The sequence below is a fragment of the Petaurus breviceps genome, unplaced genomic scaffold (assembly GCF_028583685.1).
Source record: "Petaurus breviceps papuanus isolate PSGF00001 unplaced genomic scaffold, PetGlider_PUasm1.0 226, whole genome shotgun sequence".
NCBI lineage: Eukaryota > Metazoa > Chordata > Mammalia > Diprotodontia > Petauridae > Petaurus > Petaurus breviceps.
The window spans coordinates 6235614-6260691 of NW_027185890.1; the positions used below are offsets into that span (position 1 = coordinate 6235614).

General features: G+C 36.7%; 1 protein-coding gene across 2 annotated transcripts in view; it reads left to right on the top strand.

Moving 5' to 3' along the window:
* HCN1 (hyperpolarization activated cyclic nucleotide gated potassium channel 1) overlaps positions 1-25078 on the top strand; it is a 671121-nt gene that overhangs the window by 581605 nt on the left and 64438 nt on the right. For both annotated transcript variants that reach the window (XM_069095307.1, XM_069095306.1), the window contains exon 6: positions 4992-5232. In XM_069095307.1, coding sequence (XP_068951408.1) covers positions 4992-5232 — 241 coding nt within the window. The remainder of the gene's footprint in view (positions 1-4991; positions 5233-25078) is intronic.

The following is a 25078-nucleotide window of genomic DNA, read 5'->3' on the forward strand; positions in this document are numbered from 1 at the left end:
TCTTTACTTAAATTTTAGGTCCCCAAATATAGGCAAATGAAGTCTCCCGTGGAAACTAGAGAAGCTATTAAGATCTCTTAAGGGGGCATTTAGATTCAAAGAAAGCCTCATTCTGATTCCATCTGTTTCTTCCTCGCATATTTGCTAGCTTTGCACAGCTTAAATTAGATGATGTTCATATAGATATTTTTAAAAATACAGAAAAATAAGATGAAAGAATTGGTCTTAATATCCAAAATGTGATCATGGGAGTACCAATGATTAAGCTGAGTTTATCAATCAATAAGCATGTATTAAGTGCCTGTTGTTGCATAAGTAATGCCCAATTCTTCATGAAGCCATTTGGGGGTTTTCTTCTAAGAGCTATTAGAGTGGTTTGCCATTTTCTTCTCCAGCTCATTTTACAGATAAGGAAACTGAGGGAAACAGGGTTAAGTGACTTACCCAGGGTCACATAATTTATAAGTGTCTGAGGTCATATTTCAATTCAGGAAGATGAGTCTTCATGCTTCCAGGCTCACAACCTATCCATTCTACCACTTAGCTGCCCCATTAAGTGCTACTGTGTGTCATGTACTGAGTCTGGGTTGGTGATACACACACACACACACACACAGACACATACATTACACACTAAAAACAAACAAAAAAATTAGTCCCTGGACACAACAAACTAACACTCTAAAGGAGTAGATTAAATAAAAATAAATAATTACAGGATAGATAAAGAGATATGGTAGGTACTTTAGAGGGCAGCTGGGAGAATACAAAAGGCAGTCTGCTGAAGTTGGAATTTACACTGGTTCTTGAAGGAAGCCAGGGAGTCCCAGAGGTAGAAGTGATGAGCAAGAGGATTCCAGGAATCAGACAGCCGGTGAAAAGGCCCATAAGGACTATCTTGTGAGAGAAAATTCAAGTAGGCCAGTAGAGCCAGATTATAGAGTGAACAGAGAGAAGGAAAGCATAAGGAGATGGAGAAAGTAGATCTTCCCCAGATGGGGAAGAACTTTAGATGACAAACAAATGACTTTTATTTCATTCTGGAGTCAATGGGAAGCCATTGAAGCTATTGAGTAGGGAGAAAATGATTTTAGCTCCATGTAGGATATACTGTAGTAGCTAAAGACTTGAGTCAGGAGGATCAAAGAGAAGGCTATTGCCATAATATGTGAAAAGTAATGAGGGCCTGATGGAAAGAAAATATTTATTCAAAGACACAAAGGAAAATTGAAAAAGTCATTAAAATACAGTGAGAAGGAAAGTAGAAAGGAACCAAAAATTGTCTTTACTGCACATTAAATGAAGATTAGATCATAGATCTTTCTTTGAATGGCTAGGTGACATAAAGACACTGCCAGGCCTGGAGTCAAGAAGACTTATCTCAAATCTGGCCTCACATTCCTGTTTGCCTCAGTTTCCTCACCTATAAAATGAGCTAGAGAAGAAAATGGCAAACCACATCAGCAGCTTTGCCAGGAAATCCTGAAATGGGATCACAAGTAGTTAGACATGATTGAAAAATGACTAAGCAAGAACAAAGATCATAGATCTAGAACTGGAAAGGTGCTTAGACACTTTCTAGGTCAACTTTGTCATTTTACAAATGAGGAAACTGATGCCCAGAGAGGTTAAGCAACTTGTTTAAGGTCATACGGGTAATAAGTGAAAGTGACAGAATTTGTACCCATGTCCTGTGACTCCAAAGTCAGTTTTTATCCTGTGATACCACAAACAATCATCTGCATTTATATAAGACTTTAAGATTTAAAGAATGTTTTCATCACGAAACCCTAACAGGTAATAATGAAAGTATTATTGTCCCCATTAAAAAAAAAAAAAACCTAAGGAAATAGTCTCAAAGGGTCTTGTACATGGCCAAACAGGTAACAAGTGCCCTATGATTCCTCTGAGCTCATGTTAAATATAGCTCTTCATAAAATAGAACTACATTTTACCCCCATCCACTAAAAACCAAAAACCAAAACCCTAAACCTCACCTTTCCTACTCTTTTCTTCAGTGTCTTAGACAAATGGGTGCAGATCCACATGTCCTGGACAGGAGAGTTCCTGGTTAAGTTTTGCTTGGCCTTAGGCCCACAGAATAGAAAGAGAACAAAAGAATTAACAAGCCTGAGTCACAAACTACAGACCCTCTCAGAGTTTATGTCAGGACACAGAGGAAAAATAGCTATTTTTCCTAGTGTTGCCCATTACATGCCAACCAGAGCAGAACCAAAATCCATTCTAAAGAATGGTGGCTTTTTATTTTCGGTTGTTAGGAACACTAGGATCTAGCTATACCATTACCTCTAGCTCCCAGAGATCAGAGTATCATTTTTTGTATCCTTTCACTCAGGTATCCATGGTCACTGATACTGGGTGGAGAGTTTTGATTAAAAATAATGATAATAATAATCCTTTTGCCTGGTAGTTGGGCATTTGTCTCAGTACTACTAACATGAATACAAGGTAGGACAATTAAAATTATACTGAAGAAAAGCATGTACAGTGCATATTATAATACTGCATTTAGTAGGAAATGATTAGACTTTTTGCTTCCCTGAAAAGGTTATAAAAGTGACTAGAATTTCTGACATTTTCTAAAGTCTAAAGCCTGAAATGCTAAAAATTTGGCAGAGTTATTGAAAAAATATGTGCTATCCTGGGACTCCTGAGTTTATATTTCTAATTTCTAAATGTTATTTAAACGACCTATCCTATTTTTTTTTAAATATATGCTTGCTTAGATAACTGACCTCCATCTTTTTTTTCATTTTCTTTCCTTCTTTTATTTATTTTTTGTTAGTTTCCTTCCACAAAATTACTAATACGGAAATGTTTTACATGCTTGCATGTGTATAACCTATATCAGATTCTTAATCATCTCAGGGAGGGAGGAGGAGAGGGAGAGAAGGAAGGAAGGAATTTGTAACTCAAAAAAATTTTAAAGTGTTAAATATTATTTTTACATGTAATAGGGGAAGAATAAAATATTTTTTTAAAACACTAAAATAAATTTTAAATTTTAAAAAGACATCAGTAAGACATAACAGAACCACTCTCAGGCCTTGTCTAATAGGATTCCCTCTATGATGCCTGAAGATGATAAGGTTCACAGGGTACACAAATATCATCGCCTCATGTTTGAATGTAAGCAGTTTATCCTTGTTTAGTGTTTTATCACACTGTTCATTCCTGTTTATCTTTTTATGTTTCTCTTCAACATTATGTTTGAACTTCAAAGTTTCTATGTAGTTCTGGGCTTTTCATCAGGAATGCTGAGAAATCCTCTATTTCACCAAAGGTTCCATTTTTTCCTCCTGAAGCATTATACTTACTTTTGCTGGGTGAGCTGTTCTTGGCTGGAGCCTATATTATTTGCCTTGAAATATCATATCTCTAGTTCTTGATCCTTTATAGCAATAACTACTAAATTGTGGGAGTTTCTGGCCATGGCTCCTAGTACTTGAATTCTTTCTTTTGGGCTGCTTGCAATAATTTTTATTTGACCTAATAGCTCTGAATTTGGGCTATGATATTCCTGGGAGTTTTTGTTTTGGGATTTCTTTCAGAAGGTGAAGGGTGGATGTTTTTCTATTTCCATTCTACCCTTTGGTTCTAAAAGATCTGGACAGGTTGAGGTTTTTGTAGATTTCTTGAAACAATGTCTAGGCTCTATTTCAAAGGTCATGGCATTCAGGTAGCACAGCTCTTCTTAAATTTTTTTCTCAGTATTTTTCAGGTCAGTTGTTTTTTGCCCTGCACTGCTTTAAACTTTCTTGAATTTTTTTTTCAAATTTTCCACTTTTTTTTTGTTTTGTTTTGCTTTATTTTGGAGGGGGGGGGCAGGGCAATTGAGGTTAAGTGACTTGCCCAAGGTCACATGACTAGTAAGTGTTAAGTGTCTGAGGCCACATTTGAACTCAGGTCCTCCTGATTCCAGGGCCGGTACTCTATTCACTGTGCCACCTAGTTGCCCCCACTATGTTTTAATATCCCTTGTTGTTTCATAAAGTCATTGGCATCTATTTGGTTCGTTCTAATTTTCAAGGAGTTTGTTGCTTGGGCAAAGTTTGGCAGCCCTTGTGTTAAACTATTAATTCCTTTTCCATTTCTTTCTTCCACAGCTATCATTTCTTTTCCATTTTTTTCCTCTAACACTCTTATTTCATTAATTAGAAAAAAAAATAATTCTTTTTAACTCTTGCTTTAGCTCTTTAAGAACTTCTAGCTGAATCTGTGCCCAAGCTGTGTTTTTCTTTGAGGCTTTTTTTTATAGCTGTTTTGAAGTCATTCTTTTCTTCTATGTTTATGTCTTGAGAATTCTTGTCATCATTTTATGTCAGGATTCTTTTTATGTGTTTGTTTGCTCACTCTTCCATTCTACTTCCCAACTTTGGACTTATTGTTAGATCCAGACTCTACACTTCTGCAAAGGTCTGCGCTGGCACTGTTGCTGTTTTCTTGGTATATTGAAATTTATATTGTTTTCAAATCTCAGGGACAGCTCAAGCTCAAGATCTTAAAGTTATCAGTGCTCCCAAAGTGGTCTGATCCAGAGAAATTGTTAATGATTACCCATCCTGCACTAAACTCTGCAAGTTCCTAACCTGGGTTTGGGTCTGAGCAACAGTGGCCCACTGGTAGATTGAGCCACTGTCAGCCATGTGGAAAGCTCCACTGGCTCCAGGTGACAGAAGTGCAGGCTCCTCTTTGATCCGGGATTCCTGCTTTGGTTTTCTTCAGGTCATTGAAGTCTGGACTTGAAGCTAGAATCCCGCTCTCCTCCTCCTCAAGGAGGCTGCTGCTGTTTGTCAGAGTCCAAGTAGGGGAAGGACATGATTGAGGTGCCAACTCCTCTACCTGTCAGCTTCTTCCAAGAGTCTTTTTCTCCCTTCAGGGACCTGTCTTTTTCCCCATAATTAGAAGCCAAAAGCCTGACCTCCATCTTAATAATTTTTTTTCCTCCTCTTTTTTCTCTCGCCTTTTAGGAGATAGTCAACTTCAACTGTAGGAAGCTGGTGGCTACCATGCCGCTTTTTGCTAATGCTGATCCCAATTTTGTGACTGCCATGCTGAGCAAACTAAGATTTGAGGTATTCCAGCCTGGAGATTATATCATTCGGGAAGGAGCTGTGGGCAAAAAAATGTACTTCATCCAGCATGGTGTGGCTGGTGTCATCACTAAATCCAGTAAAGAAATGAAGCTGACGGATGGCTCTTACTTTGGAGGTTAGTGAAAAGGAAATGCAATTCAGATAGAAAGCAGAAATTTCAGTCATATTCTGAGTAATGAACACCTCGGTTTTTTAATGCTATTTTTGAGTGTGGATTCCTGCTTAGATTTTTGCAGAGGAAGTGTTGTATAACATGTTTTCATAATAGAAAAGACCAGTGAACATGAATTTGGTATTAACAACATCATCATTTCTTTGTTTTGTTTTGTTTGTTTGTTTTTTAAGTACAGGAGATTTCCTATTGAGGAAGACACTTTATAATGAGCCTAGAATTACAGAACTTCAGTGATGGAGTGATGCTTAGAGAATGAGTCACATTACTTTCATTTCACTTAAATATGTCTTGGATGCTTTTTTGGTTACCTTTGATATTGTTTGTTTGAACTATACTGTCAATAGAACCCCTGTTTTATAACCAAGAAGCTGTTGTTGCTCAGTCATGTCTGTTACTTTATGAACCTATTTGGGGTTTTCTTGGTAAAGATACTGGAGTGGTTTGTGTAGTGGCAGCCACACTGGCATACCAATGATGGTTGTTAGCACAGGTTCTTAAATCTGCTTTACTAGGAAAGACAGCTATTTAAGGGGTAAACATAATTTTTTAAAATTACATTCCCTAGTTCAGGGGAAACGTCAGCACCCTGGAATTCAGAGAAAATACAAACAGAAAATACAAGCAAAGAAATAAAGACCAACAGACAGGGCTCTGACTGCCTGAAGAAACCTTACTCTTTGCATCCATCCCTAGATTGAGAGAACTTTTACATCTGAGCGCTTGGGGAGCTCTGAACATATGGTCTCAGAATCTCGACCAGGGAATCACAAAATCCTTCTCATAAGTGAGCTCCCAAAACAAAACATATTGACTCAGAGTATATATACACTTCTCAGAGCCAGAAAGCATTACAACCCTTATGACTCATTCTCTAATTAGAAATTAACAAAAGAAAAAGTGAAAGTTTTCTTACAAGCAAGCCTCCCCTAAGCCTTCCCTTATTGGGCTCCATGGTGAGGCAGGGAAGATCTTAAATTTCATTAACATTACAGTTTGCTATTTCCTTCTCTAATTCATTTTACAGATGAGGAAACTGAGGCAAATATTGTTAAGTGACTTGCCCAGAATATCACAAATAATAAGTGTCTGAGGGCAGATTTAAATTTGGTATGATGAATCTTCCTGACTCTAGACCCAGCACTCTATCCACTGTGCAACCTAATTGCTCCCAACCAAAAAGTAGAGTTAAACAAAAATGACACTTTTGTCACATCTGATAGCATATGTATCTTTTCAGCCATGTGGCATACTAAAGAGACAGACCACTGAATTTGAAGTCAAGAAGATTTGGGTTAAAAATCCACCTCAGACACTTGCTGTGTGACTCTGGGCAAATGACCTAAATTCTCTACTATCAGTTTCTTTATCAGTAAATTGAAGTCATTATATTTAATGACCTCCAAGGTCCCTTCCAGCTCTAAATCAATTTTTTTTTTACATATTGTCTTCTATCTCTCTATTGAAAAGAAGATTAGTCATGACTAGTCCTCTAGAATCTTTCTTGCTTTTCAGGTGAGGAAACCAAGGTGCAGCTATATTAAATAGTGTGCCCAAGGTAATACAGCTAGTTAGTGGCAAAGAAAGGATCACTGGAACTTGGTCTTTTTACATGACACCAGAATGTCTCTCTAATATTAGGAAGAAAGATTCACCTTGAAACATATCAACAATATTCTAGTAGTATTTATAATGCTTATACCCCAAAAGAGTGATTTGACAGAAAGAGAAGGAAAAGTGTCCAAATAAGAAATGAGTAAGCACTCTTTCAAACACATTGGTAGCTGTCCTGGAAACCTGAAGATAAAAGGGAAGAAAGGAGAGTTACAAAGGCAATGTTCCTTATAGGAGTGAATGATTAAAAGTATTATGCAGGAGGAAAGGGAACTGTGGTCATAAAGATTAATTAATATGAGAATACAAAGTGAACTTGATAAATAAATAAGGAAAAGGAGATTTTTAGAGAGGAATAATATAAATGAATTTTAAGAATATGTATTTTTGAACAGCAGCAGAAGCCAAAGGTTAAAAGCAAGAAGCTAAGAAGAAAATAAAACAGAGATAAGTCACTAAGTCACAGGGATGGGATAAAATGTGGAGCTTAGAATATACCGTGTTTCCCCGATAATAAGACACTGTCTTGTTAATTTTTTGGACAGAAAAACACCAGAGGGCTTATTTTCAGGGGAGGGCTTATTTTAATGAACATTGACAGCAATTTTAATAAACAGGTAAATGTGAACAAAAAATGTACCTTTATTCAATAAGCAATTCACTGGGAAGAACAGGATGACACGTTCACTGCTGCAGCTCTGATTGGATGCAGCTCGGAGCGCGGCGTGCGTTTCACTGGGGGGGGGTGCATACAGAGGGTACTGTAATGTAGCATGTAGCGCAGGGGATCACCTTCACTACAGTAGCAATCTCAATAAGGCTTATTTTGGGGGAAGGGCTTATTTTAGAGGAATCTTACACAGTAAGGGGAGGGCTTATTTTCGGGATAGGTCTTATTATCGGGGAAACACAGGTAAGAGGATCTATCCATAAGAGTATCTATCCATCACAATTTAGGAAAAAGACTAGCTGTCAGGTATGTACAGAAAAGTATAAAACAGTCACAAGGTTTGCAAATTTGCCTGGTGGAGTTGACAGAAATCATTCCTGAGGGAGAGATAAAAGATTTAGGAAACGAGATAAGGTGATCACCATCTTTCATAAGTTTCAGGTAGAAGCAGGACATCCAGAAGAAGATGAGAAAAGAGTACAGCAGACACAATGTATAAAAAAGAAATGTTGACAAAGCTAAAGCTGTAGATATAGGACAGTGATGATGTCTTGAGGACATGGAATAGAAAAAATCCCCATGTGGTTGACAGAAAAGAAATAGTAAATAGAACAGAAAAGAGAGGAAAAAACAACCTCTAATGATAATGGAAAATAGGGAAAGAGAAAGAAGAACCAGTTAAGGCAATTCTAAATGTTACAAAGGGAAAATAAGTGTCAGTGGAAACCATGGACAAGTCAAAAATTTTTGAACAGTTTTCTAGAAATGAAACAATAGATTCACAGACGGATGTAAGCATTTATTTAGTACCTCCTATGTTCCAAGCACTGTGATATCTGTAATTTATAGATATCTCATTTAGTTCTCACAAAAATCTATTAAATAAATGCTATTATGATCTCTTTTATAGTTGAGGATACCGAGGCCAATAGAGGGTAAATAATTTGCCAAGGGTTACAGAGCTAGGAAGTGTCTGAGGCTGTTTTCACTCAAGTCTTCCTAACTCTAACACTTGATTTGCTAGGGTCCTGACTGTGCCAGTATGGTGCACACTGGAATGCGCTCTCCTCTCAGACTTGTGCAATATACTTTTCCTGTTTATTTTCCAGGTTGTCCTGTGTTGGACATCTCTTTCACTCTGCCATTTTGTGGATTCCGCTGTTATATAATTTGTTTAGCATCATTTTTACAGCTATTTTGAGGGGCTTGGGGGGAACTGAAGCAAGTTCCTGCTTTTACTTTGCCCTTTTGACTCTGACCCCCTCCCCCACACAATACGAATATAGATTTAGAGAGAGGGCACAGGTATGAGTTGAATGAAGGGAGGATATCTGAAAAAAAATGAAATTAACGGGTAAAACAAGAATTTACTAAGAAAAATGGAAAGGGAGAGATAGAATGGGACAAATTACCTCCTATAAAAGAGGCAAGTAAAAGATTTTACAGTGGAGGGGAAGTTGGGGGAGTTGAGAGGGAGTAAGTGAACCTTACTCTCATCAGAATTGACTCAAAGAGGAAATAACATACACACTCAATTGGATATAGAAATCTTTCTTACCTACATAAAAGTAAGAGAGGAGGAGAATAATAGAAGGGGAATGAAAGAAGGAATAGCAGATTGGGGGAGGCAGTATTCAGAAGCACAACACTTTTGAGGACAGACAGGGTGAAAGGAGAGAGAGAATAGAATAAACAGAGGGGAAAATAGGATGGAGGGAAATATAATTAGCATCTGTAACTGTGAAAAAATTTTTGAAGCAAGTTTCTCTGATAAAGGCCTCATTTCTCAAACATAAATTGAACTGACTCTAATTTATAAAATAAGAGCTATTCCCCAATTGAAAAATGATCAAAAGATATGAACAGTATTCAGATGAAATAATCAAAGCTAGCTATATAGCCACATGAAAAAAAAATGCTCTAAAGCTCTGTTATTTGGAGAAATTCAAATGTGCGTGTGTGTCCACAAAACAACTATTTTTAACATTTCTTTACTGGTGGCAAAGAATTGGAAATTGAGGGGTTACCCACAGAGTGGCGAATGTCTGAACAAATTGTGGTATGTTGTTGTTTTGAAATATCGTGCTATAAGAAGTGATGAGCAGGATGCCTTCAGAAAAACCTGAAAAGAGTAGCAGAAGCTGTTTCAAAATGACATATACTGAATACAAAGTAACAGCAATATTGTAAGATGATCAGCTGTGAATGACTTTTCTATTCCCAGCAATATGATGACCCAAGACAACTGTGAAGGATTTATTATGAAAAATGCTATCCATTGCCAGAGAAAGAACTGATTGTGTCTGAATACAGACTGACACATACTTAAAAAAAAAATTATCTTGAGTTTTTTAGTCTATGTTTTGTTTTATAACATGACTAATATGGAAATATATTTTGCTTGACTACACACGTAACCCGTATGGGATTGCTTGCCTTCTCAATGAAGTAGAAAGGAAGAAAGTGAGAGAATTTGGAACTCAAAGTTTTTTTTAAAAATCTTAAGATTGTTTTTTATGTGAAATTGTGGAAAATAAAATACCCCCCAAAAAAGATATAAGCAGTAATAGGACAACTGGAAAGGGTTGAAGGATTTGGGGAAAGATGAGTTCAGGTTTTCATGTTTAACAGGTCTACTGGATCCTCATTTTAAAATGTTTTACAGGCATTTGAAGATTTGAAGCTGGGGATCAGCAGGAAAGTTAGAGTGGGATTAATAGATTTTGGAATCATTAATTTAGAGTTAATAATTAAACCATAGGAGCCAAGATCACCCAGCTAAATTGTATGGAAGGAGAATAAAAGAGGGATCAGGACAGAGTCTGGGAGACACAGTAGTTGGGCATGAGATTTGAAAAAAGGAAACTGAGAAGGAATTGTTAGATAGGTATGATGAGAAGCAGGAGAGAATCGTATGCTGAAAACCTAGATAAAAGAGACTATCATAGAGAAGAGGGTGACCAACAGTATCAAAGAGTGCAGAGAGATCGAGAAGAATGAAGAGTGAGAAAAGGATATTATTAATACAGAACTACCAAGCATGGAAATACAGCCCAGAAACTTAATACTACAATTACTAGATTGTTTTTTCTCTTGTGCATTTTTTTAAATTCCTCTCCTCACCTGATATTTTCCTAATTTCATTTTCTTGGTTGTGAGAGATAAATGCTTATGGAATGGGAATATTAATAATAGAAATAGGTTAAGTCCATGACATTTATTATTACTTTGTATAACAGATGGGACCTATTATCAAATTTTGGGAATATTTTAATAACATCATCCACAAATTCTCAATCTGATGCCTCAGCACTGTGTGGAGTTTCCCCTGGCCTCTCCAAGGGCATACCAACAAGATCTATTATATGGAAAGTTCAATCATTCTAGAAAGGTTTAAGTTATTTTCTTGAAAACAGAAAGTATGGTTTCTGATATTCAGCCTACCTGATGAGAAAGGCTTATTGCTAGTAGGCTAGTCATTTAGTGATGAATTCTTTAGCCATGATACCCATTAAGCATCAACAAAAACATATACTGGCCCATTGTCTTGTGTGCTCCCTTTCTAATTCTGCATTATCAAAGAGGGACAGAGACTTCTATAATCACAGTTTTTTGGTCTATAAACTTTAATTTGGCTTTTGCTTCTCTATACGTGAGATCTTTTGTCTGATGATCAACAGATCAACATAGTTCTAGAAGAAGTGAGCCATATAAATTTTGATACCTTCATTATAAATGAAATTAGAAAAAAAGAAGGGACTTGTATTTAAATAGAAGGCTGACTCAAGGGAACTTGTTGGAGGGAAACAAAAAAGATTGGTGAGAAGAATTTTATTTTATATCCAAATGAAACAAGAAACAATTACATGGAATATTTGATCATCTTATATTTCAGTTCTCATGATACATATTTGCAAAAAGACTACCATGAAAACAAGTTCATCTTATGCACCAAAATCAAATGCAAGGGATTAAGAAGTATGGACTTTCTTCAAGAATCCCTCAAAGTATATTAGTATATATTGAGATTCTCATTGACTTCAGTGAAGAGGTAGGAATAGGTGAAAATGCCAAGAAATATATTGGAAAAATGGGTCAGGAATAAGTACTGAGAGAAGCTAAAATTTTATAAGATACCTGAACTCTTACATCTCTATTTCATGGAAATTTTCTTTCAGAATATGATATGTAGGCACTATGAATGAGGAGCACTGAATGGCATTACAGAAGAAAAAATATATTTTAAGAGACTAGAAAGACTCATTATACACGTGGATGTGATCCCTGAAGCAATTGTACATTTACAGTTTAAACATTTTACTTGTTAGAGATAAGATGAAATAATTGTATAGGTATGTAACAGCAACAATAATAACTATGAGAAAAGTGTGTAGAATGTACTTGAAACACTTCTGCTTATGCTGACCTTTTCAAGCAAGTTATTGATAATGAAAAATTGGTAATGTATGATAGAGCAGTAATACCTGTTATAATAAATTCATCTGAAACTGTATATATAGACGAATGTACACAAATTTATGTAAACAAAATGTCATGAGTGGGGACCAAAAAGTCTTAATATATTAGACAGGAAACACTTGAATTACTTTTCAAATTGAGAGAGATGATAACTAAAAACAACCCAAATTAATATAAATTTGTTGTTATATAATTATGAATAAAGATAATGGAAGATCATTAATTATTATTAAATTTCCATTATGAGAAATATTGCCATATAAAATAAAGAGAAAGCATAGAGGGTAAAATAATTTTAAAGAATTCTTGGCAGGAGACTCAACTAACCACAGTCATCATGAGAATGAAATTGGAAGGAGAGAAACAAACAAAAGGAACATGGAAAAGATCTTCAAATCATTCTTTAAGAAACTATTTCCATTGGAGTGGAGCCAAGATGGCGGAACAGAAGCAGTAACTTTTCTAAGTTCCTCTGTGAGTCCCATCACTAAACATTAAAAAGTGAATCTGAACAGATTTTGGAGTGTCAGAATCCACTGGGAGACAGAGCATGGCAGAATCCAGCCCAGGAAAGTGCCCATGTGGCTCCGGGCAGGGGAAGTGTGGAGCACAGAGGAGGTTAGGGGAGTTACTGCTTCTGTTCCGCCGGGGGGGGGGGGGGGGGGGGGGGGGGGCTGCAGCAGCTTGAGAGCAGACTACAGCAGAGAGAGAAGGAGCCCCAGCCAGCAGACTGACCCGCCCCAAGGGTAATTCGCAGCCTTCTCACCAGCATCTCATCACTAGACAGGAGGATTCATCAGAGCTGGGTAAGAGAAAGCTCAGGGCCCCCCAGCAGAGACAGCAGCTTCTCCTGGGTCTATCAGCCCCCAGCCTGGAAGTTAAAAAATCACCTGTCTGATTTTCCAGGGTCCAGGATGGCAAAGTAAACCCTGGCTGCTCAGATTCCCCCCTCCCGGACCAAGAAAACCCAGAGAAAATGTCCCACCCATAGTAAAATCCTGAATTAGTGAAAAATAGCCTCAGGCTTAGGAGTCACTGAGAAAGGGTGTAACTGAGGCAGCAAGGAGTCTGAAGAGAAGAAGCTGAGGGGCCCCAACAAGCCCCACCTCACCTGACCAGCAAAAGCCTGCCAGAGCTGTAACCCAGGGGCATAGAGGAAGAAATCTGAAGTGGCTAGACCACCCCTCCCCCACAGATTACTCTGTGAGCCTCAGGGTAACTCAGGGGAAACACTGAGAGTCCTAGCCTTGGCTTCAATCTAGCCACCCAGAGGATACAGCAACAAACTCAACAACCAGAAATTACAATGAGAAGGAAGGAAGCTGAGAAGGAGAAGGGGAAGGCAAGAAAATAGATTAGAGCTTATTATAGCAAGCAAGCACAACCAAATATAGAGGACAACATGGACTCTATATTCACACCTGAGAACACAAAAGGAAATATGAACTCGCCTCAAGCTCAAAAAGCCTTCTTGGAGGATCTCAAGAAAGATTTTAAAGCCCAAATTGGAGAGGTAGAAGATAAATTTAAATCTACAGTGACTAAATTGGAAAAAAAGTCTCACTGAAGAAAACAAATCCTTAAAAAGTAAAATTAGTGAACTAATTGGAGAAAATACCTTGCTAAAAAGGACCTTCAAAAGCTAACCAAAAAGAATAATTCACTAAAAATTAGCATCAGTCAAATTGAAGCTCAGGACTCTATGATGCACCAACAGTCAATCAAACAAAACATGAGGATTGAAAAATTGGAAGAAAGTGTAAAATATCTCACTGGAAAAACAATTGACCTGGAGAACAGATCCAGGAGAGATAAATTAAGAATTGTTGGTCTACCAGAAAGCCATGATAAAAAAAGCAGCCTGGACAACATCCTCCAAGAGATTGTCAAAGAAAACTATCCTGAACTCCTAGAATCATAAGGTAAAATAGTTATTGAAAGAATTCACCGGTCTCCTCCTGAAAGAGATCCCAAATTGAAAACTCCAAGAAATATATTTGTCAAAATCCAGAATTACAAGATTAAGGAAAAAATACTAATACAGCAAGCAGCCAAAAAGAAACAATTCAAATATCATGGAAATACAGTTAGGATCACACAGGACCTAGAAGCTTCTACTTTAAAATATCAGAGGAATTGGAATTTGATATTTCATAAGGCAAAAGAGCTAGGACTGCAACCAAGGATTAACTACCTGGCACAACTCAGCATAATCTTTCAGGCAAGGAGATGGTCATTTAATGAAATAAGGGACTTCCAGACTTTCCTGATGAAAAAGCCAGAGTTCAATGGAAAATTTGATCTCCAATTACAAGACTCAAGAAAAACATAAAAAGGTAAACAAGGAAAACAAACACACACACATACACACATGCACATGCACACACACGTGCAGATAACTTGGGATACAATAAGAGCAAAATGTTTACATCCCTATATGAGAAGCTGATAACTGTCAATATTGAAATTTATTTGATTATCATGATCTTTAAAAGGGTTGTACATAGATAGAGGGTGTGGGTATAAGTGAACTAATCTGATGATAAAAAAAAAAAACCTTATTAAGGGGTCAAAGGGATTGTAAGGGGATAAAAGGAAAGGATGAGACAGAAAAAGGTAAATTATGCCATACAAAGAGGCATAAAAACACACTATAATAAAGGAGAAGAGGGAGAGGAACATCATTTGACCATTATTCTCACTGGTTCTAGTTCAAAGAGGGATAAACATAATCAGTTAAGTTTAAGATTCTAACATGAAAAGACATGAAAACTTATTAAATAGAGGGAAAGGAGGTAGGGAGAAGAGCACTGTATAAAATTTACTCTCATTGGTTTGGAGTGAAAGAGGGAATAACATACTCTGATAAGTATAAAAATCTATTGTGTCCTATAGGCAGTAGGAGGCTAAGGGAGGGATTAGAAGAGGGGCGTTAGAACCGAGGGAAATAGAAGTAAGGGGAGAGGGTAGGTAAAGAAGGGGGGGGGGGGGGTCACAGGGAGGGAACACTGAGGGAGGTGGTGGTCAAAAGGAAAACCCTTAAGGAGGGGAAGGGAGAAGGAAGAAATAAAAACATAAGCAGGGGAGGGAATAGGATGGAGGGAAAGCAACAGATAGTCATCATTACTCTGAATGTGAATGGGATGAACTCTCCCATAACACAGAGGCAGATAGCAGAATGGATTAAAAACCATAATTCTACAATATGCTGTCTACAAGAAACACATTTGAAACAAAGGAACACACACAGGGTAAAGGTGAAAGGCTGGAGTAGAATATATTATGCCTTAGCTAAAGTAAAAAAAAAATCAGGGATAGCAATCCTTATCTCAGATAAAGCAAAAGCAAAAATAGATCTAATTAAAAAAGATAAGAAAGGAAACTATATCCTGCTAAAAGATGCCATCAAGAATGGAGCAATATTATTACTTAACATATATGCACCATTGGTATAGTGTCCAAATTCCTAGAGGAGAAGGTAAGGGAATTAGAGGAAGAAATAGATAGCAAAACTATACTAGTGGGGGATCTCATTCTCCCCCTCTCTGAACTTGATAAATCTAACCTCAAAATAAACAAGAAAGAAGTGAAGGAGGTGAATAGAATTTTATAGAGGCTGGATATGATAGATCTCTGGAGAAAACTGAATGGGGATAAAAAGGAATATACTTTCCTCTCAGCAGTTCATGACACATACTCAAAAATCGACCATGTACTAGGGCATAAAAATCTCACAATTCAGTGCTGTCATTAAACTTGCTCATCTCAAAAAAAAAAAAACTATTTCCATTAAGGACAGTAGAACCACATACTGCCTAGCAGTTCCATAGTACTAGGTGCTTAATAAATGGTTATTCACTGGCTATACCAAGCTTCTAATATCACAGTCACAAATGTGTTTGTAGAGAAAGTAGTAAGAGCACTAAAAAGATAAAAGATGGGAAAAATAACCAGATTAACCTAAATTGTTATATATAGATGAATGCATTGTAGTATGCAATATAGATGTGAGGGAGTTGAAAGATAGTTTCACCAGATATATTGTTTTTTCTAATTTGCCAGGATGTCGTGAATATCTAATGTGATCATATTATGGAGAGTGCCATATAATTGTTGAGTGCAAAGATTAAATATATATGCATGTATATATATATATATATATATATTTCCTCATTTTAACATTTTTTGAAAGAGGTGGTTAGATATCTTAGCTAGATTGAGGTGAGTGCATTAGATCATTGATGTTAAACTCAAAGGGAAATGGGGCCACTAAACTGTACATCTCTGTAGGTTACATATTGACTTTGTTTTTAAAATGCCAAATTATCTAAGTTTTATTCTATTTTCACCAATTTTGTTAAACATTTCCCAATTACATTTTATTCTAGTCTGGGCCAGATATTGTGAATGTTGTGAACCATATTTGGTCTGAAAGTCATGTATTTGATGCCTCTGCCTTAAATGACCCCTCACAGTCTCTACCAGTCCTAGAAGCTATGAGTGAATGAATTTGATATTACATTCTGAAAGTCAACAGTCTAGAAATAATGTTCTCTTCTGTCTGTTGTGGTAGGCAAAATCTGTAGAGGAGAGAAATAAAATGCAAAACAACAATATGAAAATCTTGCTGTTGCAATATTTTAATTTGATCTTTCATAGGTAACACATTATATTAAATAGATATGGCAGACAGGCATTCAGGGTGTCTTACCCACTCACAACTTTCATTTCCTAGCTACCTTAAGACCTTAAAGTTAATAGGAAGGGGGGAAAATGTTACCATGAATTATATTGGTGCTATGGTTAAAAGTAATATATCTTTGGAAAATATGAATTATTATAATTCATTCATTCTAAAGGCATTATATGTAATATAATCCAATATTCCCCATCTCTCCTACTCTTTACCTCAAGAATCTTCCACATATTCACATTTACTCTCTGCTTCTCCTGGCACTAGTCTCTAAGGAAGAGGTGATTATTTTCTTAACCATGTCCAAAACCTCTATTTGTGTCCATCCTATGTCCTCAGGGAGCTTGCTTGCCACCTCAATCATTCTTTCTCTCTTATCTTTGAAATCTTCGATACCTTCAATACCTTATCTATTGACTCATCTGTCATTGCCCAAACATACTTATTTACTGTACTAAAAGCAAACAGAACAAAATCTTTCTCTTTACTCTGACATTCTCTATAGCTGTCATCTTCTATCTTACTTTTCTTTTACTGCCAAATATCTAGGATAACATTTCCTCACTTCCCACCCAAAGCAGTATAACTTCCAATTTGACCTCTTAACTGAAACTACTCTTTCCAACATTACTAGCAATTTAAAAACTCCTAAATAATATCCTGTTTCCAGTATTCATTCTCCTTAATCCCTCTGAAATTGTTGATAATGTGGACCTCCTCCCCCTTGCAAATGCTGTAGGATGCAAAAACCTTTACTCCAAATGTCCATATGGATTATTTGTGCCTGAGTAGAGCTCCTATTGATCTGATTGGCTATAGTCAGACAAACTGTACTTTGACCCCAATAGAGTGATGTCATTTTCATCCTTTTTGATCATGAAAGGCAGCAAAGATTAGGAGGGAAACAGAAAACTGGGAAATAATTTTTACAACCAGTGTCTCTGTTAAAGGCCTCATTTACAAAATATGTAGAGAATTGGATCAAATTTATAAGAATACAAGTTATTCCTCAATTGATAAATGATCAAAGTATATGAACAGGCAGTTTTCAGAGGAAGGAATTAAGGATATCTATAGTCATATGAAAAAAAAAATGCCCTAAATCACTATTGATTGGCAAAATGCAAATCAAAAGAACTCTTAGGTACCATTTCGAACCTATCAGATTGGCTAACATGACAAAACAGTAAAATTTGTAAATGCTGGAGATGTGGGAAAATTGGAACACTAATGCATTGTTGGTGGAGTTGTGAATTGAACCAACCATTCTTTTTTTTTTTTTTGGAGGGGGGAAGGCAGGGCAATTGGGGTTGAGTTGCTCAAAGTCACATGGTTAGTAAGTGTGAAGTGTCTGAGGCTGGGTTTGAACTTAGGCCCTCCTGACTCCTGAGCCAGTGTAGTATTCACTGTGCCACCTAGCCGCCCCGATCCAACCATTCTAGAGAGCAATTTGGAACTATACCCAAAGGGCTATAAAAACGTGCTGGTTTTTGCCCCAGCAATACCATTTCTAGGGCTATATCTTAAAGAGATCTTACAAATGGGAAAAGGACATGAAGGTACAAAAATATTTATAGCTACTCTTTTTGTGTGAAAGAATTGGAAATCAAGGGGATGCCCATCAGTTGGGGAATGGCTGAATAAATTGTGGTATATGAAGGCAATAGAATACTATTGTGCTATATGAAAAAATGAGCAGGCAGAGTGCAGAAAAACCTGGAAAGACTTATATTAACTGATGCTGATTGAGGGGAGCAGAACCAGGAGAACATTGTACATTGTTACAGTCACATTGACTCTTCTCAGTAATGCAAGGTTCTAAGACAACTCCAAAAGGCTCATAATGGGAAATGCTATTCACATCCAGAGAAAGAATTATGTAGTCTAAATGCAGATCAAAGCATACTATATGCTCTCTCTCTTTTTTGTTTTGTTTTGCTTCTTCTTTCTAGTGGTTTATTCCATTATTATAATTCTTCTATACAACATGACTAATGTGAAAATGTGTTTAATATGATTTTACATACATACATATCTATGTATATATAGCTTATATCAAATTGTATCCCATCTTGGGGAGGAGGAAGGGAAAAAAATCTATAAAGCTTGTGGATCTGAAAGTTGTAAACTGAGAATAAATAAATTAAAAAAGATAGCTGGAGAAAAATATGGCAAACTGTTCCGAAATTTTTGCCAAGAAAACCCCAAATGGGATCATCAAGAGTTGGACACAACTGAAAACAACTGAACAATGACAAAAACAAACAAACAAACATTTCTTTGTGGAAATGTTGCAACAGTCCTAGTGTTATTTAGTTTCCTTGAGAGAAGAGTGTTTTGTTGTTTTTTTTTTACCTTTGTGTGATCAGTACCTACCATGGTACCTTATCACAGGGTAAGCACTTAATAAAGTTTTGCTAAATTGAATTGACCTGGATTTTGTAGCAACATGCTACGTGATTTGGAAAATACAACAATAAGATACATGGTCCTTCAACTCAAAGAATTTATCTTATATGGAAAACAAAACCAACAGTATCTATAATTTAATAAAAGCACTTAGCACAGTGCCTGGCCCATAGTAGGTACTTAATACATGTTTATTGATTAGTTAGATGAATAATATAAACAGTATTCATAGTATAATAAATGAATTCGGTATAATAAGTTAATGTGTATTAAAATTTTGGTGAAAAAAATTATCTTGAGTCTTTGTTGATTGTCTTGTTCCATTTTTGCTGCAACCCATGGTTTATTTAGATCACCAGAGACAGATTAATGAACAGCCAAAACATATTTTAGATGCATAACTTAGTAAAGAAAATAATAAAAAACTTTTGATTTTGTTATCCTGGTCAACATGACAACCTCACTGTTACTCAACTCTTCTATTTATTGCCTGTGTGACTTTACAGGTGATGCTTTGCCTCCCTGGATTTTAATTTCCTCATGTGTAAAAATGAAGAGGTTGATCTAGATGGTCTTGAAGGCCCCTTTTAGCTATAAGTTTATGGTGCTTGTAAAAGTATCTTCAGTTACCTAAACCTGTTTATCCACTGGACGTATAGGGAGAGCAAAACATACCATTGTTTTTTGTTTGTTTGTTAAGCAATTGGGGTTAAGTAACTTGCTCAAGGTTACACGGCCAGGTGTTTCTGGGTGGGTGCTAAGTGTCTGAGCCCAGGATTCGATCTCCAGGTCTTCTCAACACTGGAGCCCGTGCTCTTACTCGCTGTGCTACCTGGCCGCCCCCATACCATTGTTAATAGAATAAATCATCCACTTTTCTTCTTTTTCCCACTGTAGACACTCACTCTAACCTATTCCAGACAGATCAGTGTTTCTCCTGATCTGGAGAAAAAAAATAAGCTGACAGGGTAGTTCTACATTTAGTTTTACATTTGCTGCTGTGATTTGAAGCCCATTTCCTCTTGCTCTTTCCTCAGTGGATCTGTGGCACAGCTGGCCACCATCCTTTACTAAACAACATTGTCATCACTCAGATTTTTCTTTTCCTAAGTGAATATTATCCTCTCATTCAACTTTTATTCATAAATTATATTTTCAGCTCATAATTTTGGCCGTCCTTCTATGAGCCTTCTGCATCTTCTTAAAGTCCTTTTTCAGTATGGATTAGAAAAAGCTGATAAAATGTTCTGGCAAAACCTTCATTAGTGCAGAGCAATATGGGAGTGTTTCTTTTTGATTCTATCCTCTAAATCCCAGCATCATGCCTGCTTTCTCTACAGAGCTGACAGAACTCAAGAAATGCCAAGTCATTTTTTGCCCCGTGGTATAGATCTAATCATTCCCCATGCCTTAATAGAGTGATTTATGAACAAACATTGCTAAAGCACTTGTAAGTGAAGAATGAAAGATGGACATACTATTTTTCTGTTGAGACATTCTCTCAAGACATGGGAAATTTCTTCCTTATACTTGCAGAATTTGAGATAGACAGTGGTTTGGGGGTAGAGGTGAGGGGAGGAATGTTTCTTTAAGTGTATACATTCTCTCTCTACAAAGCATGAGGCTACATTTGCATGTAAAGCTCTGTTGTATCTACAAAACCTCTTCAATCTAAACACAATTTAATATCCACTAGCAAAGAAAGTTGTGATTCTTTATTCCCTCAGAATAAAGTCAGTGTAAAGAATGTAATAAATACTCTTTAAGGAAACATTAGCCTAAGCAGGTATCTAACCTGAGGTCTGTGAATTTTTATTTTCAAAATATTTTTATAATTTTTTTTCAATTGAATTGGTTTCTTTTGTAATACCATTAAAATAAACACTTAGAAAAAAACACACAGGGATACTCACTGAGACTCTGTCTGTAATCAAATTCTTGGAGTTCCATTTTTGTTGTTGCTCAGTCATTTTCAGTTGTGTCTGGGGTTGTCTTGGCAAAGACACTAGAATGATTTGTCATTTCCTTCTCCAGCTCATTTTACAGATGGGGAAACTGAGGCAAACAGGGTTACCTCACTGACCCAGGGTCACACAACTTGTAAGTATCTGAGGTCAGATTTGAACTCATGAAGATAAGTCTTCCTGACTCTAGGCCCAGCACTTTATCCACTTTGCTACCTACCGTGTTTCCCCGATAATAAGACACTGTCTTATTAATTTTTTTGGACAGAAAAACACCAGAGGGCTTATTTTCAGGGGAGGGCTTATTTTAATGAACATTGACAGCAATTTTAATAAACAGGTAAATGTGAACAAAAAAATGTACCTTTATTCAATAAGCAAATCACTGGGGAAGAACAGGATGACACGCTCACTGCTGCAGCTCTGATTGGATGCAGCTCGGAGCGTGGCGTGTGTTTCATGAGGGGGGGGAGGGTGCATACAGAGGGTACCGTAATGTAGCGTGTAGCGCAGGGGATCACCTTCACTACAGTAGCAATCTCAATAGGGCTTATTTTTGGGGGAGGGCTTATTTTAGAGGAATCTTACACAGTAAGGGGAGGGCTTATTTTCGGGATAGGTCTTATTATCGGGGAAACACGGTAGCTACCAGGGAAGTTCCCTAGGCACACTAAATACTCTCAGCTATTATTATTATGATTATGTTGCCTGAACCCAAAATGGGCATTCCTGATCTGAAAGATCTTCCTTTTGCAGTTTAATAAAATGGGTACTTTAAAAAAAATTTGGGACGATCTCAGGAAATATAGGAAGTGTGGTCACTCTTGCAATTAAATGTATCTTAGTAGATTTCATGTCATCTTACTGTTAGAGAACTGACTAACCAAGTTGGAAGGGACCTCACTGACTATCTAATAATAATTGCTAACATTTACATAATGCTTTAAAGACTGCTAAGTGCTTTACATATATTATCTCATTTGATCTCCATAACAATCCTGGGAGGTAGGTGCTATTATTATCCCCATTTTATAGATTAGGACACTGGAGTTGAGCAGGGCCTACCTACTTACCCAAGAACACACAGCTAGTGAGTGTCTCAGGCTGGATTTAATAACAAACCTTTCTGACTTCAAGTCCAGCACTATAAATGGAAGGCCACACACAGGAATCCCTAGTAAAGAACTATGCAACATTGTCATCTCGACTCCATGGGAAGACTTATATCTAGTGATGTCTCTCAAAATGGCTTAGTCCATATGGAGCAACTAACTGTTAGAATTTTGTTTTCTGTTGTTCTCATATTAAGTTGCAATCTACCTTTGCCTCTTCTGCTTCTTTTAGGGCTGTTAATTCATTTTGATTAGACAGACAGTCTTCTCTCTTTCTTTTAGCAGTACTGCTAATAAGAAAAGCATGAAATCTTACTGATTCCTTATTAAAACAGATACATTTGGGATGCAGCTTAGCATCCTGTGGTTATTCTGTGTGTTTTGTTGCTGGTGGACAGATGGTTGATCTCTCACTGTGTCCTCATTCCAACTGCATCTCTCTAACTGGCTCCCTTTCCACATGGCCTTCCACCTGTGTTAATCATTGAGATTTTTATTTGCTTCCCCAAAACACCTCCTTCCCAAATACAGAGCCTTTTCCAACCATATATCAAGAACTTGTATGCTCCTAGTAGTGTTGAAATATCTGCAATCATATTCCATAGCCATTAGACCTGGATTTTTCTGAATTCACTGTTTAGAGACCTCTCGTGCAAACATTTTGTTGAAATTTTATGTAAATTGTAAATTATGAAATTAACAAAGTAACAAACACTACCATTTGGATCCAAATTATATATTATGCTCAGTATTCTAAAAGATAGCCTACTTTAAAAAGATTTCTTTTTTCTCCGAGAAAATTAGCAGTCTGAAGTGTTCTCTTCCCATTTCTGAGAAATTAGGGTAATCTACAGGTTGTTTTTGGAAATAGCCCCAGTTCTGGAGAGTCTACTTTTCATTTGTATTAATATTGCTGACTGCTTTAGAGCTAACATTTCACTTATGGTGAGGGAAATGGGGAAGATAATATCAGGAGCTGGAGACAATTTTCTGCTAGGGCTGCAGTTTGTTAATACTTTGTTCCAAGGACAGGGAAAAATAGAAAGTGCCAGGCACTGTGTTCATTGTTTGAATGGACATTTTTGGTGTTCTAGCACTAGAGAATATGGTAGATTTTCTGAGTCATCACCAGAGTCAAGTATTATCATAACCCAACAACAGTGAGATGGGGGTTATTCTAGATTTATTCAGTGAAATTTCTCAAAGCAAGGACCATCAGAGATGTTTTAAAAGTAAAAGTTCTTAACTTTTTTATGTATGTCATGGACCCTTTTGCCAGTCTATAAAATCCATGGGACTCTTCTCCAAATAATGCTGGGTTTTTCTAATAATAAAATTTATAAAATTCCAAAAGCAAAACAATTATACTAAAAAAAGAAATGAAATTTTCCTCCATCTGATTTTATGGAGTCCCTGAAATAAAAGGGTCTGTGAATACAAAGAATCCAGTTTCTAAATGGTAACTTTAGGCAATGTGGGAATTCAGAAATTATTCCCCTGCTAAGTTTTCCAAGTAGACATCCGATTTGATAGTGGAACTGCAGCGATAAAAAATAACAATACTATTAATCTGCCTCGGACACTTACTAAGTTTGCAACCTTGGGCAAGTCAATTGAAGTTAGTGGACTCAATTTTTCCATTTATAAACTAAGAACATTAGACTCAACCACTAATATCTTTTACAGCTTAAAAACTATGATCTATGGTCAATTAGCGAGTAAATATAAGAAGTGAGATTTCAATACAGTTCTTCTTGATTTTGAGTTCAGCACTTAATGTACTATATCATAGTGACTAAAGATGCTTGGAATACAAAGGCAAGTACTTAATAGACTCCACCCTCAAGGATGGGGGCAGCTAGGTGAGGCAATGGATAGGGTGCTAGGCTTGGAGTCAAGAAGTTCCTGAGTTCCAATCTGACACTTATAAACTGTGTTTCAGTGGACAAATAATTTAACCCTGTTTGCCTCAGTTTCCTCATCTGTAAAATAAGCTGGAGAAGGAAATGACAAACCACTCCAGTATCTTTGCCAAGAAAATCCCAAATGCAGTTGGGCATAACTGAAACAAATGAATAACAACACTCTCAAGGAATTTAAATTTTACTAGAGGGAAAGTATTTAACATGTACAGAAATAAGTTGAACACTAAGAAAATTGAGAAAGGAGAGAACATAAATAATGGAAGTAAACTATAGAAGTTATCATGTAAGGGATGGCATCTGAACAGAGGCCGAAGCAAGTCAGTGTTACTGAGAGACAGAGATGAGATGACAATGCATTCCCAACAAAAGAAATAGCTTTTATGGATAAACAGGGAAGGGACATGAAATGCTGACATCACAAAACAACTCGCAGCTCAGTTTTGCTGGATTACAGAGTTCTTGAAGTAGAGTAGATAAAATAAGGGTGAAGAAGTAGGATAAAATCAGATACCAAATATTAAGTTCTGTTATTTATAGTCTGTTAACATTTATATTGATCTTTTTTTTAAATTTATATTGATCTTAAAAAATAATAGCTAAGATTCTATCTTTATTTTGTTTATTATCAGATTCTGTTACTCTCAATTCAATTTCATTCAATTCAATGAACATTTATGAATCACTTGCTATTTGCTAGGCATTGTGCCAAGGACTTAGGATACTGAAGACAAAATCTAGAGTTCCTAACCTCAAAGGGATTACCTGAATGGGGGGGGAACAAGTAACATGGATAAGTAAATACAAATTAAATTCAAAACAGTGAATATGTGTGTGTCAGGGTAAAAGCACTAATTAATTAAGGGCATGAGGACAGGCCTCTTGCAGGAGGTGATGGTGCTCCAGTTGAGCCATGGTGGGCAGTA